This window comes from Gigantopelta aegis, chromosome 4, assembly GCF_016097555.1.
Source record: "Gigantopelta aegis isolate Gae_Host chromosome 4, Gae_host_genome, whole genome shotgun sequence".
Lineage (NCBI taxonomy): Eukaryota > Metazoa > Mollusca > Gastropoda > Neomphalida > Peltospiridae > Gigantopelta > Gigantopelta aegis.
The window spans coordinates 113,000,434-113,017,833 of record NC_054702.1 but is presented as its reverse complement, the minus strand read 5'-3'; the positions used below and the strand labels follow the sequence as shown (position 1 = coordinate 113,017,833).

General features: G+C 37.2%; 1 protein-coding gene across 1 annotated transcript; it reads right to left on the bottom strand.

Annotated features, from left to right (window-relative positions):
• Nucleotides 1–4,107: 4,107 nt before the first annotated feature.
• On the bottom strand, nt 4,108–15,336 carry LOC121371821 (splicing factor YJU2-like). Its single transcript, XM_041497995.1, has 7 exons — nt 15,232–15,336; nt 11,872–11,972; nt 10,436–10,580; nt 9,017–9,148; nt 8,257–8,438; nt 6,812–6,938; nt 4,108–5,810 (listed from the first exon to the last, which is right to left on the bottom strand). The coding sequence occupies exons 1-7, from the start codon at nt 15,253–15,255 to the stop codon at nt 5,490–5,492; spliced, it is 1,032 nt and encodes a 343-aa protein (XP_041353929.1). The 5' UTR covers nt 15,256–15,336; the 3' UTR covers nt 4,108–5,489.
• Between the last annotated feature and the right edge of the window lie 2,064 nt (nt 15,337–17,400).

Here is a 17,400-nt window from a genome sequence, read left to right as displayed (position 1 = left end):
GCCCATTGCGTGGCGGCAGCGGGTTTTCTCTATCGTTACATGTGTGGTCCTTAATGAAATGCCTGACGCGGTGTAACCGTAATTAAAATGCGCGTCGTTAAATAAAACATTCCTTCCTTCGTGTTCACACACCCTATCCCAATTTATTCCGACAGACTGGTATAGGACTCCCAGGGGCGTAGCGTGATCTCGACCTAGGGGGAGGGGGGTCGAATATGAACCAAGTGGACCCTTTTTCCATTTTGTTTTTGCACCACTAGAAGCTCCATATGTATAAACCTGTATGTTTTAGCTCTGAAAGTGGACCATTTGCTTCGGTGGGGGGGGGGGGGGGGGTGTTCGTCCGTACCCTCCAGCCTACGCCCTTGACTCCAAATTGACAACCATCGCAGGCAAAACGAAAACCTGCAGCAATATGTCACACCCAACAACCCATGGATAATTCGGTGTTGGGTTGTCGTTAAACATTCATTTTGTTTTCATTCATTCACTTCTTACATCAGCATTTTTAGTTGTATGACCGGCCTCGGTGGCGTCGTGGCAGGCCATCGGTCTACAGGCTGGTAGGTACTGGGTTCGGATCCCAGTCGAGGCATGGGATTTTTAATCCAGATACCGACTCCAAACCCTGAGTGAGTGCTCCGCAAGGCTCAATGGGTAGGTGTAAACCACTTGCACCGACCAGTGATCCATAACTGGTTCAACAAAGGCCATGGTTTGTGCTATCCTGCCTGTGGGAAGCGCAAATAAAAGATCCCTTGCTGCTAATCGGAAGAGTAGCCCATGTAATGGCGACAGCGGGTTTCCTTTCAAAATCTGTGTGGTCCTTAACCATATGTGTGACGCCATATAACCGTAAATAAAATGTGTTGAGTGCGTCGTTAAATAAAACATTTTTCTTTTTCTTTTTTAGTTGTATGAAAAATAGGAAAGATGCTATACATGAAAGTTTTAAAATATACGTGTGCTGCGTCACTGTCAGAACTTCAAACAGGTGTCTTATCTAAATGTGTCAACAACTGGAGGCACCAGTATTATATCAATTCACTCTAATCTTTATTCATAAATTCTGTTTCATCAAGAAATCATCTTTCTTAACATCCGTTGGTGAGAACACCATTCATTCATTCTTTATATTATGAGATTCAAAGCATTGAAAATCTGTTGTCGAAACAATGAAATGACGTCACGATAAGCTTTTACAGCAAAGCAAATCTGCGGATATAGAAGCAGCTTGGCCCTTGATTTGGAAGGTGCGTCTTGTAGGAAAATTGATGTAGCCTGGACTGTTTAACTGACAATAAGTTATGTTTATAGGCGAAGCATTTTAAGGAAGTCTGTTAAATAAAGGTGATTTGAGTGACGCAAAATTAAGACGTAACTATGTTTGGCATGAAGAGAACGCCCGAAGCCCAAGAAGCCATAAAAGAAGCTCGACAAGCGAGAGAAAGGGCGGAAGACGAAGCTAGAACTATTTTATTCGAATTTAAACGTCGCAGATCATCTGTCTGTGATTCTTTAAAGTTTTTCAAGGATCCGAAACTTGAATCGATCAAGAGACAGTGTGCTATGCGAATGTGTTCAACTGTAGTTATCAACAAAGCCCACGATACCAGGTGCCAGTTCCTGCAAAAACAAGTTGATTTGGCAAGGAATGTATACAACAGGAAAACCATGGCTTTGATGAATGAAAGGAGAAAAGCATTAAGAGAACACGTTGGTCGCAGATATGTCCTTGATGATATTGAGAAGAGAAGTTACAATATGGCCCCTTCTGTTGGTCACGTGATATGGCATAGGACAGCCCTAACGCTTGGCCCCAACAGTCAGGAGATGCACGAACTCATAGAAAAAAAGATTAAAGAAAACAGCCCGTCAGCGCGAAGACGGAGAATTACCCAAGAGTTGCTTCGAACACACAGACAGAAAGAAATGCGTGATATCGGGACCCCTCGCTTTCTGGACCTCAGCTTGAACATTAAGAAATCAGTTCTAAATCGACCATTACAATATGAACTAAAAGGAATGAACACAAATAACAATAATTATCTATGTGCAAGTAGTCACGGCAAAACACAACTTAATATGGAACAGTGGCAAGAAAAATCTTCCTTTAAAAAATAAAAATAAATAACCTCCATGGCAAGCTAATAATGCTAAAAAAATAATTACAGTAAATCTGTTAAAAAATAATTAATATTACTATTATCTGAGGAAATGTTTTTCATCAGGTTTCCATATTAATTTGTTGAGATGGCCAATTCCTGTTACTCGTATAATAGCGCATATACACACAATAATACTATAAAGTAAAGGGATCTTTTATACTTTTCCAGATGGTTAGAACAGCATATACCACAGCCTTGGATGTACTGGTTGTGTATACATAGAAATATATTGTCATTACCCTAATTTAGCAAGAGATTGTTTCACACTAAATTGTTTCCAATTAAAAATATTCTTAAAAATGTCAGGACACAACTTTCTGTTGTGCCACTTGTTAGTCATCTTCAGTACTATTTGATCCGTTCCCACCCACTCCAAAGTGAGAGTTATTGCCATGAAAGCCGATTTTACTGGTGATAAAAAACTAAATTTGTCTGACACCACTAGATCACATTGATTATCATCAGCTACTGGATGTCAAACATTTGGGAATTCCGACTCGTAGTCTTCAGAGGAAACCTGCTACATTGTTTCATTAGCAGCAAGGGATGATGCACTTTTCTAGACTGAACTGCACATACTACAGTCTCTGATATACCAAACACGGAACACTGGTTGGAACTGGGCAAATCTAAATAGTCTGTCGAAGAGGTTTGATCCTATGACCCAAGCACCTCTGGTGAAAACTACTGATTGTTGATGACTAAAATATGCAGATCTTGTCATCTAAAATACTGATTGTTGATGACTAAAATACGCAGATCTTGTCATCCAAACTACCGATTGTTGATGACTAAAATAGGCAGACCTTGTCATCCAAACTACCGATTGTTGATGACTAAAATAGGCAGACCTTGTCATCCAAACTACCGATTGTTGATGACTAAAATAGGCAGACCTTGTCATCCAAACTACTGATTGTTGATGACTAAAATAGGCAGATCTTATCCAAACTACTGATTGTTGATGACTAAAATAGGCAGATCCAAACTGATTGACGACTAAAATAGGCAGAACTTGTCATCCAAACTACTGATTGTTGATGACTAAAATAGGCAGATCTTGTCATCCAAACTACTGATTGTTGATGACTAAAATAGGCAGACCTTGTCATCTAAACTACTGATTGTTGATGACTAAAATAGACAGACCGTGTCATCCAAACTACTGATTGTTGATGACTAAAATAGGCAGACCTTGTCATTGAAACTACTGAATGTTGATGACTAAAATAGGCAGACCTTGTCATCCAAACTACTGATTGTTGATGACTAAAATAGGCAGACCATGTCATCCAAACTACTGATTGTTGATGACTAAAATAGGCAGATCTTGTCATCCAAACTACTGATTGTTGATGACTAAAATAGGCAGACCTTGTCATCCAAGGTAAGCTATCACTTAGGTTCTGCATTGCAGGCACAGATGCAGGATTTCTGAAGCGAAGGGGGTCCAACTGTGATGACTGATCTCTCCTTTTACAGGAGTGCCCCTTACAGCTGAACACATCATGCTCGAATTTACAAAAAAAGGGGGGGGGGGGGGGGCCAGACCCCTGGATCCGCTACTGCATCACTCTGAGATTATTTCATGGCAAGTGATTTTTACCTTACCATATGTGAATTTTAAAACAGCACTATAAAAGGATTAAATAGCAATCCTCCCTACAGCAATACAGTGGAACCTGTTTAAACCGGATCATGCTGGGGACCTAATATTTCTCTGATTTAGACAGGATGCAGCACTTGTTTAGAGGGTGGTGGTTTAGAATTTAGAAAATTCCATCAAACTTGGCAAGTTTGTCGAGGGTTCGGTTTAGACAGGTTTCACTTTTATGTTAAATAGTTGCACATAATCCAAGTGAAGAAAGCAATTAATGAGGGATATGTCTTAATATGGTAGATTTCACACACAAAAATAGAAACATTACTAAATGGGTTGTAAAATGTCTATTTATTTATTGTGATATATGCAGTTTACTGATATACATTTATACTTTACATATTTACATATTAATCACATTTGCTGAGCACTGTACAGATTAATAACCAGATGACAATACTTGGTATTCATGGAGGGATTAGGGAAGAGGGGAACTTGGGACACATCTTCCACCTTAAGCAGAAAACTTTTACAACATAACTCACTATCTGGATCACCGTTACTGTAATTTCATAATTCAGTATTCAAGCGCAGGGGTGGTGCACATCACTTCCCTACTTCAAAGTGTCTAAAAAATACAAGGTTTAACAAATTAATATAAATAATTTGGTTTGTTTTTTTAAGTTGCGGAAAATGCAATAACTTGATTGGCTGGATGTTCCCGAGTGAAAAAAGTTAAGCTGACCAATAACCAATGGCATTTCCCCCTATGTTAATAGACTGGTCTGAACATCCCAACAGCCAATGAAATGGCTAAAATCTTCTAATGAGTCCTGTACTCTGTTCTATCATGTGGCAACAAATTCCTTCTTTCCCCTGGGATCTTCAGACCAGTCTATTGAAATATGGGGGATGCTATTGGTTAGATCAAGTTCAGACCGGTCTACTGAAATAGGGGGGATGCTATTGGTTAGGTCAAGTTCAGACCTGTCTACTGAAATAGGGGGGAATGGAATGCTATTGGTTAGCGGTTAGGTTCAGTTGAAAAAAAATGTACATGCCCTTGGTATCCTAATCACTGTTGCATACAGTTCTTAACAGACCTAACTCCTGACCACTGTCACTGTACAGTTTACCAACAGTATCCGGACCACTGCGTCTAGTTTCACAATCGAGTATCCTGTCAAATGTCACTGTAATGTCACTAATTTAATAACTCAGTATCATGACCACTCTCACAGTAGTTTAATGACTTAGTATCCTGATTGCTCACTGTAGCCTACAATTTAGTAACTTGGTATCCTAATTGGTCTTTGCCAGGAAAGGCGATTGCACACTTACACTTCCCTCCATATTCGCTTGGCAAGGTTTACGACAGCTGCAAATTGATCACCATGCAATAACATTTCATATATTTTATTAGAAATTTTATATCATTGCTCGCCTAGCACCATTTTAGAAAAGTGATCTTTAGTTCGCCTTGGTTTTCCTCATGGTGAAGAGTTTAGTAACTCAGTATCCTGATGACTACATTGTGTAGTTTAATGACTTGCCGACCATTGTCTTTGTACAGTTCCATCTTGTAAAAACTGTCACCATAGGGTTTCATTACAGCTTTATTCATTCTGTATCCTGGCCACTGTCATTGTACAGTTTCATCGCTGCATTCACAGAGTGTGTATTGTTAGAAGTGTCACCATAGGGTTTCATTACAGCTTTATTCATTCTGTATCCTGGCCACTGTCACTATCTGAATAGTTTCCTAACAGGGTCAAACTTGATACTTTCTCTGAGGTAGTACTCTGAGCAGGAACACTGTTCACAATGGGAGTGGGGACACTGTTCACAATGGGAACTTCTGTTTTAGTAGACACAGCTGGGCGACTATTGCTGGTTTTCGGCTGCTCGGAAGATGTTTTATTGTTGGAGATGGTTGCCGACTTCTTCTTCACCAGTCCACTGAGGTGTTTCTTCTGACTGGAGAATATTCCCACACTCTTCTGCCACGACTCCTTCTTCTTTGGCTCCTGTAACTTAGAATCCTGAAACACGGAACATTTTAACAATAAACAGTCAGCATTAAAGAAGAACATTCTCAACAGAGATATTTAGCTCAGTGGTTCAGTACCTGTCTTTAGAGCATTAGCTTATAGGATCAATTCCACTCATTGGTCTCCATTGGATGTTTTCTTTACATATGTATACAGTAGCTTATTGGTGAAGGAGTAACTAAATGGCCCTTAACAAAACAAACAATGAAACTGATAAGAAGTCAGTGTCATATAAAAAAATTAATGTGAATACCAACAGTTTAGATATTTTATATATTTATATATATATCATCCATTAAAGGCTTTTGTAGGAGATATCGCTGGCACTATAATTTGTCATATCTCCTGCTTCTTATAATCTTGATTGGTCAAATTTTAATCACAAGACAATGTTTTGTTGTGTCACTGTGTTTGTTTCAGCGCTAAACCTACCATTTGTGACTCCACGCCACTTCCGTTCTGCTAGTTAACGAGTCTACCGCTGACATTCAACCCACATTACTGACATTGTTTACAACCGTAATGATGATACAAAGAATGATAATGGATGATAAAAAGAATACCCCCTTGTGTCTTGTGATATCATAATTTATCAGCACTCGTTGATAAAAGTTTTACTTTTATCAACTCGTGCTGATAAATTATGATATCACAAGACACTCGGCGAGTATCCTCTATATACACAGTCAAACCTGTCTTAAGCGGTCACACAAGGGAGTAGATAAAAGTGGCCGCTTAAGACAGGTGACTGCTTATTACAGGTGCATTTACATTATAAATTTTTTGGGAGGCCACTTAAGGCAGGCGACCGCTGATTACAGGTGGCCGCTAGGACAGGTTTGACTGTGTGTGTGTGTGTGTGTGTGTGTGTGTGAACTTAAATTTGCACAAAACTCCTGTCATTTCACAAGACCTTGGCATAAAGCTCATTTTCAAAATTACATCCCATTATCTTAATTCCATTTCAAATGTCAAACTAAAATTCAACATACGTCAGCAAGAATATCAGTGGGTTTGTCTGAGACGTGGACTTTCTTCACCGGTGGCTTCATCTCCTCATCACTGTCATCATCAGCCAGCCGCTTCACAGTCACACCAGTTTTTTCACCAAAAATTGATCTAAGAAAGAAATATTTTATATATACAAATATGTGTATGTGAAAAACTACTTATTTTCATTGTTTTCAAGTGTTTTATTAGCCATAAAAATATAATGTAAAATAATGCCATATGAACCAATATAACTTGCATCACAGATGCTTGATGCAATCAACTAAGTATACAATACTGTATTCCTGGATAATGGTCATTTAATGTTAGTCTTGTATGTAAGTAATAAAAAGAAATGCTTAAGTATGCCCCAGGTAAGTATACTAATGGAAAAAAATAAGAGATTATACCAACACTAACAGGCAAGGGTAACTGCCACCAAAACTCTCATCCACAGTGTCATCAAGTTAACCGTGTTACTGACACCCGATCTCACATTGATGACATTCAATCCCACATCACATCTTTGTCATCTATACAGACATTACAATTAGTGAAATTGGGTCTCCAATAATTTATTTATTTCTCTCAGTATATTATACCATGTCCCATCAAAACACTTGAATATGGACTTTACAGAAGAGACCAAGTTTGAACGACCATCAAATTAGTTAATTTGCTATAGACAATACCTACAGGGATAAAAAACATTACAAAAAAAGTTAAAGCTCTCAAAGTTGGCTAAAACTTTACAGAGAGAATTAACTGTATTCATGAAAATGGTATCAGGAAAACACTGATGACAAACCTTGCTGCAAAGCTAACAATGTAATTAATAACATCATTTCATCAATTCATTCAACACATCATTTATGCATTTACCTTAGTTTGACACCCAATAGCCAATATATTTTTATGCTGGGGAGTTGTTAAGCATTTATTTCTGTTCTTATATCCAACTAAGGTTCAAGCATGCTGTCCTGGGCACACACCTCAGCTATCTTGGCTGATAGTGAATTAGTAGTTAGTGAGAGAGAAGTAGGTGTAGTGGTCTTAAACTCGCTCTGTTTTGGAGCCTGTACCTGGATGCGAACCCAGTACCTAACAGTCTGCTTAACCAGCACAGCACCGAGGCCAGATGTAGTGTACGAGATGACTCACTTGACCCAGTCCCTAACAGTCTGCTTAACCAGCACAGCACTGAGGCCAGAGGTAGTGTACGAGATGACTCACTTGACCCAGTCCCTAACAGTCTGCTTAACCAGCACAGCACCGAGACCAGATGTAGTGTACGAGATGACTCACTTGACCCAGTCCCTAACAGTCTGCTTAACCAGCACAGCACCGAGGCCAGATGTAGTGTACGAGATGACTCACTTGACCCAGTAGTGTACAAGATGACTCACTTGACCCAGTACCTAACAGTCTGCTTAACGAGATGACTCACTTGACCATCCTGTCTTCCTCCTCATCCTGCAGCTTCTTGAGCTCCATCTCGTAGGTCTTGTGGTACTTGAGCAGCTGGTCGTGGCTCATCTTGGAGTAGCGCGAGTTCATCTCTCGCAGCTCCTCCAGCGAGTCAATCTGGTCCATCTCGTTACGGCTCGCTTTAGTGCGGTTCTCCAACACCTGGCAAGCATAAACATGTAACAATGTTTATCATGCAACCATGGTGTGTAACAGTCCACTGCACCATATTCTTTTGTTCTTTGTACAATAAAATATGTTGATTATGATGACTGATTAAAGCAAAGTGATAAACTGCTAATAGCAGATTATTACTTGTCATGTTACATAAGCATGACTCAACTATTTTTTACGTGTTATATTACATAAGCCTGACTTGACTCTTTTATACTTTTGATTAGATTTCCAATTGTATATCGTTTACATTGTTAGTATGGTATATGAAGAAACAGTTTTGTATCTTGATAAACATAATAAAACATATTTATATATTTATTTAAGAATTAAAAACCCCAAAACATTTAGATTGTACACTGGATATCATCACATACCATCAATACAGTCGCAGTGCAATACAGTTACCATGTAAAGTATGTGACAAACTGACATCAGTCAACTTGTATTCAGGTTTTTTCAGGTAGAAATTGAGAAAATTAATTTTGTATTATGTCTGACCTCTACCAGATATTAATAGTAATGGAAAACGAGTTATTCAACTGGAAGTAACAATTCTGAAATACCGTCATCGGATTCAGCTCTTCTGCTTCTTTCTCCTTCTGTTCTGCTTCAGCCATTTTCTTTGCCAGCTTCTCCGCTTCAAAGAGTCGAGTTGCTCCTGCCTCGAGTGCATAGTCAGTGTTGTGTAGATCAGTCTGTATAGAGAATAAAACATAGTCAGTGTTGTGTAGATCAGTCTGTATAGAGAATAAAACATAGTCAGTGTTGTGTAGATCAGTCTGTATAGAGAATAAAACATAGTCAGTGTTGTGTAGATCAGTCTGTATAGAGAATAAAACATAGTCAGTGTTGTGTAGATCAGTCTGTATAGAGAATAAAATATAGTCAGTGTTGTGTAGATCAGTCTGTATAGAGAATAAAACATAGTCAGTGTTGTGTAGATCAGTCTGTATAGAGCATAAAACTGTCAGTGTTGTGTAGATCAGTCTGTATAGAGAATAAAACATAGTCAGTGTTGTGTAGATCAGTCTGTATAGAAAATAAACATAGTCAGTGTTGTGTAGATCAGTCTGTACAGAGAATAAAACAAACAGTTGTAGATCAGTCTGGATATACAATAAAATATAGTCAGTGTTGTGTAGATCAGTCTGTATACAGAATAATATTATTTTCAATTATTATATGGTGAGAAAAAAAAAAATTCTATTGCATCCCACCAAAATTAGGGTGCGCAGGTCTTTTTTTCTATACATAAAAATATATTTATTTATGGGGGTGGGTGGTGTTTCTACGTATAATTCATCAAAGATATGATGATTAAAATGTTTTACCCAAGTTAAATAGGTTGATTAAGGACAGCAAATGTATTTTTATTTATTCAATCAAAAAGAAAAGTTTGTTTTGTTTAACAACACCACAAGAGCTAATTGATTTATTAATTATTGGCTATAGGATGTCAAACATTTGGTAATTTTGACATATAGTCTTAGAGAGGAAACCCGCTAATTTTTTCCATCAGTAGCAAGGGATCATTTATATGCACCATCCCACAGACAAGACAGCACATAGCACAGCCTTTGATATATCAGTCGTGGTGCACTGGCTGGAATGAGAAATATCCCAATGGGCCCAACGACGGGGATCAATCCCAAATCGAGCGAGCACTTTACCACTGGGCTACATCCCGCCCACTTGCTCAATCAAAAAACACTGAATAAATTGTTTGTATCACATTTGTTTTGGTAGTTTCAAAGAACTGTCAAGTTATATATATAGAATACCATATGAATTTAATAATTCATAAGACAGACTAATTATCTTTCCATGATGTTTAAAAATCTTGTTATTACGGTGTATACCTATACATGTATTATTAAATAATGTTAATTAACCAGTGCTTAGTGTAGAACAACAGAGGTTTGAGAACATCTCACACATGAGGTACATGTAAATACTGTTGTATTAATACACCACAGTTTTACCTTGAATGCGATTTCCGCAACACATCTTGGACACTTGATGTAGAATCGGAAAATTCTAAGTCCCAAGTAATATTCATCTTCTACATTCTCCTTCCTCGAGTTGAATTTCTTGCCTTTGTAGATGTACTCCCCACAGGTGTCACATCTAAAGAAAAAATAGAGAAACAAATAAATTGTTTCTAATGAAAGGGCCATAACTCTGTTTAAAATGGGTAAATCACCATGAAAGTTAAACTTGATCTGTCATAGTACATGATAAAGCTATATCCAAAATTTCATCTCAGTATTTTCAATCATTGCAAAAAAAAGTTTGGAAACAAATTTACATATTTCCTAAGTTTCAACAGCTATAACTGTGAAAAATTGGCAAACTGCCATGAAAGTCACACTTGATATGTAACAGAACATGATAAAACTATACACAAAATTTCAGTTCAATATATGGAGGCATTGCAAAAAAATCAAATAAAAAAAATCAGATGTTTTGTTTTTCTTATCTCCTAAGTTCAAGGGTCATAACTCTGTCAAAAAGGGTAAATCACCACGAAAGTCGAAACTTAATTTGTAACATATTAAGGATAAACACAAAGTTTTATCTCAATAAATGTATCTCAAGGCTTTGTGAAAAACTATATGTGGGTCAGATGGATGAACAGACAGTGATGGAACCTATAGATCCCTCCAGTTGGAGACTAATAACAGGAGGCCATATTTTGCTTCCTATTTTGAACCCTGCAGTAGCATCCGTTATAAAATAATATAATTTTTTGAAAATATGACAAGATGACTTTAATATTCTTAGTTATGGATCCTGTAGAATATGAAATCTGATCAGACCTACTTATTTTTTGCTAGTTCACGTTGAAGCTATTTTTCTCACTTTTTACACTACAGTTTGAGATAATGATGTTTAGAATGTTTTGAAACATGCCTGTTTTCATGCCCTCCCTGCATTTTACTATTACATCATACATGTGTCAATTACATGGTATTTACTGTATTGCAGTACCCTAAAAAAGACTTTGTGAACTTGTATAGGTACTATAGCCAAAAGACTTTGTGAACTTGTATAGGTACTGTAGCCAAAAGACTCTGTGAACTTGTATAGGTACTGTAGCCAAAAGACTTTGTGAACTTGTATAGGTACTGTAGCCAAAAGACTTTGTGAACTTGTATAGGTACTGTAGCCAAAAGACTTTGTGAACTTGTATAGGTACTGTAGCCAAAAGACTTTGTGAACTTGTATAGGTACTGTAGCCAAAAGACTTTGTGAACTTGTATAGGTACTATAGCCAAAAGACTTTGTGAACTTGTATAGGTACTATAGCCAAAAGAGTGATGACCATTATGGTACCACTGTCTATACTAAACAAAGTAATAATTTAGTCTCACAAGAAGCTCATACAAAACTTAAATATAAAGAATGTATATATTACCTCATGTTAAACGGTGCCATTATACGAATACAGAATGTCTGGTTCCTAGGCATCCGCATTTTAGGGATTTTGGTTGGATCAAAATCTGGTGGATAGTATTTCTGAAAAAAGAAATAAAACACAACCATCAAATATATGAATAATGTCAATATGTCATGTAAATGTCAGATATTAAGTAAGGTAATGTTTAACTAAAGATCGCTAGTAGTAGGGGATTATAGGAGATGGTTACAAAAGCCTCTTAACAATACCAGAAGTAACTACTGATCACTCTCCAAAGTGGTCAGACTAAATTCACAACTAATGCTGATGGGAAATGAAAGGTATGTGGCACAGATAGCCAAAAGAAACAAGCAACTGTCGCAATTAAGGAAGGAAGGAAGGAAATGTTTTATTTAATTTTATTTACGGTTATATGGAGTCAGACATATGGTTAAAGACCACACAGATATTGAGAGGAAACCCACTGTCGCAACTTCATAGGCTACTCTTTTCGATTAGCAGCAAAGGATCTCACAGACAGGGTAATACATATCATGGACTTTGATATGCCAGTCATGGTGCACTGACTGGAACCACTGGGCTGTGTCCCGCCCATGTCGCAGTTAGAGAAGCAAGGACTGGGATGTGGAGGTGGACAGTGAAAGAAGTTTAAAGATAGGAGGAGCTCCCCGATCAGGAAATAATGAGATGGAATTCAAAAGACAGGAAAGGAAAGTGGGCAGTGGGATAAAATAAAAAGAAGAAAAATGTATGGTTATGTTAGTTTGTTTTTTAATCAACATCATATATGAATGGATTTCCCTCCAACAAAAAAGTTTGTTTTTACTTTACAATTTATATTGCATGAAGTCAAATTAGGGGATTTAACTATGCTGTACATGTATGTATTTAACCATTTACAGACATTAATTGCTGGATTTACTTAATAACAAAAACATGGAATTTCTGCCTACAACCAAGTAGAATCAGTAGACAAAGGTTTCCCCTCTAATACAGCAAATAATCCTATGCTTGACGTTAAACACCTTTACATTGATAATTTTTGAGTTTGCAGATCTATAACAAACATTTCACATAATAACCACTGATACACGCACTGCAGGAACAAACGGTTACCCAACAGCACTCTATTTCAACAATGTTTCAGTAAAATATGTAAGTGCCAAGGGGTTTCTTTCATGTATTGTATGTATTAGTGATTAATATGTGAAATATCTGTTACAAGTGCACTGGAAAATTATTGATGAAATGGTATTTACTATCAAACATAGGATTATTGTTGTTTTAAGAGAAATAGGCAGAAATGACATGTTTTCATTATAGAGTTATCTATGGCTGAGAGATCGATTACATAGCCATCCAAATGTCCATCTAGCTCTGGAACACAGACACTGCAAGGTGCACATTAAGTCGATACTTTTCTTAATGTGCAGGGTGAGTTGCTTCCATCTATTTAGCAAATTTAAAATGGTGGGGAAAGTTTTGAAGGTAAATCAAGATTTAGTGAGTACACTAGGTTATATATTTTTGGTTCAGTGCTGTCACTTTCACGTTCTGCCCCCCCCCGTTATTTTTCTGCGCCCCTCTTTATTTTCTCGCACCCTACTATATTTTACATCATCTAGCTCTATTTCCAAATGCACACTTTTTTCCATACAAAAATAATTGATCAGTTTGTACATTGGACATCTAAGGAAACAAGCCATGTTGTGTGTACGAAAGAGCAATTGACAAAAAACATGACGAAAAACATCAGTAGCTTACGACAGTTATCATAATGTAATTTAACAGTATTTTTAACAGCCTCTATTTCCTCCCATACCTCTATCCATTTGTATGTTTGATACACAAAATGAAAGTTATATTTTATTTGAGCAATGAAAACATTTTATTTGTTATTGATTTGGCAATCTCCAACTGAAAAACTACTTATTTGGCACCAAATTTGTCACGTGATCAGATCGGTCATTCCATTTTTTTTCCCCCACTAACTATGATATTTTGTCTGCAGATTTAATTGGTTGTAACTCTGATGATTTTTACTTTGTCATTTCTGTCATTCTGCAGGGCTTCTAGAATTTTTATAAAATCAACTAGCCATGGGATCAGTAATTAATGTATTTTACTAGCCACGATTAAAAATCCACTAGCCCTACTTTACTTAAAAGTAAATACAATTTTACTAATAGTAATAATCAGATATGTCACCTAAACAGGGAAATAGAGCTTAAAAACACAAAGATTGGGGAGGTAGGTGTGGGGCCAGAATATTCCATATTTACAAATTAGACTTAAATGCAGCATTTGACAACTTTCTTTTACTAGCAATCTGGCATGGTAATAGTAGTTATTTACTAGCCCAACGTTGAATATCACTAGCCACGGGAGTGGGGCTACCATAATCTAGAAGCCCTGTTCTGTTCACTCAGCAATTCATTATAAAATATTATAAACTTTATATTTGGGGGGGTGGGGTTATCACTGCTTATAAAAACAATGGAAGCGGTAGTGTTTATAATTAAAATAATTTATCTTGGGTGCCAAATAATATATACATTGCCTTTACAAAAAAAAAACCCCTACTTTTTATCAGCTGGCGATATCAAAGTGATCGATTCATTCGATGAAGATGGAAATAAAATGAACAGAATTTTTTTTTTAAGCCCATATGAGCCTGAGGGGAACTCTTTACAAACATCTTTATTGTTTTAAATATATCTTAAAAATCTTTATCAAAAAACTTTGATCGGTGCAGCAAAACGAAATTGCCCGTGAATGTCACAATGACATTTTTGGTTCAATTAAAAGATGAGTTGGGTTGTAGTTCATATGAACTATTTTGTACCAAATACTGAGAGGCAAAATGAGTATGTCTTTACATAAAGTCAACCAACACACAACGATATATGGTAATCAAGCTTTCCCATTTTTAAATTTTTATTTTGCTTTTCTGTTGTTTTTTGTTGTTGTTTTTTGAAGGGTGTGGTGCCGTGGCCGCCCTCCTTTAATTTTCACCCAACAGAACACAGTGACTGGTTTGTGTGTCCATTTTCTGCACTATTTAGGTTGAAAAACTGTTGAAAGATGGTGCCACAAGTTTTGAATACCAGCTATATATAGGGTAATGTAACAATATTCCGACGTAGAAAGAACCACACTTTCTTACTGCTAGGAGGTATGGATTTTACAAAATATACCATACCCTCTCAACCACAACAAAATATGAAAACGATTTTATATCTATCACGGAAACATATTCATTTAAATTGTAAGTCGGTTAAGCACACAACCAATCAGTCTAATCCACCTTTAAAACACACACATTTCTTATTAAAATACCCAGATATTTTAACTTACATTAAGAACTTTTCTTTCAGACATTGTGATATATGTTAAAGGTTGTCTGGTTTGTCAACAAATTAAAACGATGTCAGCTTGTCGTCGGCAGGGGCATATAACTCTAAATTCCACAGCAGTATTGGTATCATACCACAATTAAATATTTTAGCATCATTTACAATATTGGGTTCTAAAACCAAATATTATCCGAATATTAATTAGGTTGTAAACCCCACATTGAGGCATAAAATCCTTCGCACGTCTTCTCGAGGACATTTTTTTTTAATGTCCTACTCTATACAAATAAAGATAAAAATCTGGCTTGTCCTGTCTTGGGCAAAGGCCCTAACACAAGTGAGAACCGGTGCCCAAGCGAGGCGTGCACTAGTTACATTGTTTCCTCCTCCTCCTCCTCTGGCTTGTACCCCAACCTTTATCAACCTTTATCAAAAGTTATAACCTCTGAATACCCCAAAAACATAATAATAATAATTATAAAAAATCCAATCCAGACCTTGTTCTTCGCAATGCCTCAAAATATCGAACCAAAATTTTGTGTACTATTACAGATCAAGTTTGACTTCCATGACGAGTTACTGATTTTTCACAGTTATTGCCACTGAACGTATCCTTGTAGTATATGCAGCACGTGCTACGGGCCCCACGCTTCAGGGGGCCCGCGGTGATGTATACATTTATTTCCCCCTATGTAATTTTCCCACTCTCCCCTAGAGGGTTGCAAAATATATATCCTGGGAAGAAGAAGAAGGATTGTTTAACGTGCACATTCAGAGCAAGCTGTTGTAGCGCACGCCTGTCTTGGGCACGGGCACCCCGGTTTCTCCATCTAGGACAGGAAAGGTGGGGAGTGGGTAGGAGGAAGGACCGCCTGCACTGGCCGGTGCAAGGGAGCACCAGCAGCCCGACTGTGGTCGGTAGCAAGCAGGGGTCCTGGGAAGTGGGTCTAACTGTTATTTATACTACAGGCCCAGCCGGTCCTTAAAACGGCTCTGGATAGGGGACATGTACATATATTTCTTCAGCAAAATGCTTGTTTTTATTTTTTGTTTTGTTGATCAGTCATAAGTAGTAAGTTAAAATCCTATCGCCATGTAATGAACCTACAATGAGTTTATTTTTCAATACAATAATTGTGTATCGGCAATGTAATTCGATTCATTATTAAGATTTAAGGTGTTATCATTTTAAAACATACAGTCTTCTATGGTCGCTAATTATTTATATATGGGTATAATGCTATGCTAAACGCATATCAAAGGTCACTTAATGTCCATATCACTTGCAATATTCGTTATAAAACGAAAAATGTAGTCAAATTTCTATCATATAATACTGTGAAAACATACGCCTATTACGTGTGGGATGTTAGTATTACTATTTAACTGATCGTACAAATAATCTTACCGAATCGTACATGGAAGGTCGATATATTATTAAAGTCTTTTAAGGGGATATTCCCAATTTGGTAGTACTTAATTGTTACATATTCTCAGCTAATTCAGTATTTTTAACAACAAAAATCAAGTATTAATTAATTTTGTGTGCCAGATCTCAAAACCTGATACCTCGGAGAAGGTGTTACGTGCAATCTTGTCATATATCTCTCAGGATCCTGGATGATCTTGTATGGTAAGTGCCGATGACATGCCGACTGATAAACCAACAGAAAATGGCCTAATTGCAGACCCAGGACCTTTTTTTGGCAGAAGATCTTGCTTATGAAAATGGCATTAACCATGCTATAGTTAACAAATATTCTGAAGGACATTCTTATAAACTCCTAAAATCTGTGGCATGTACGTGTTTGTGTGGGTGGATGGTGGGTATCGTTTAGGGGTCATGGAAGTTTAAAAAAACAAAATACTATACCCTATCATCCCAACAAAACATGAACACGATTTTGTTTACCACGGTCGATACGGGATATACTCCCTTTTGGACACTTAATTTTAGACGTTTGCGTTTGTATCTCATGGTGGGCAGGGTGTAAAAGTGATATAGCGCTGGTCTGATGTGTGTTAAATCATAGGATCAATAACGTTTCGTGAACTAGTTCACACACCCCACCCACTCGTTCCAACCAGTGTTTCTGCCAAAAAGACATTTTTGGGTATGGCGCTATGGAACTGAATGCAACCATAGTCAGCAGGGGGTATGGAGGGGCCT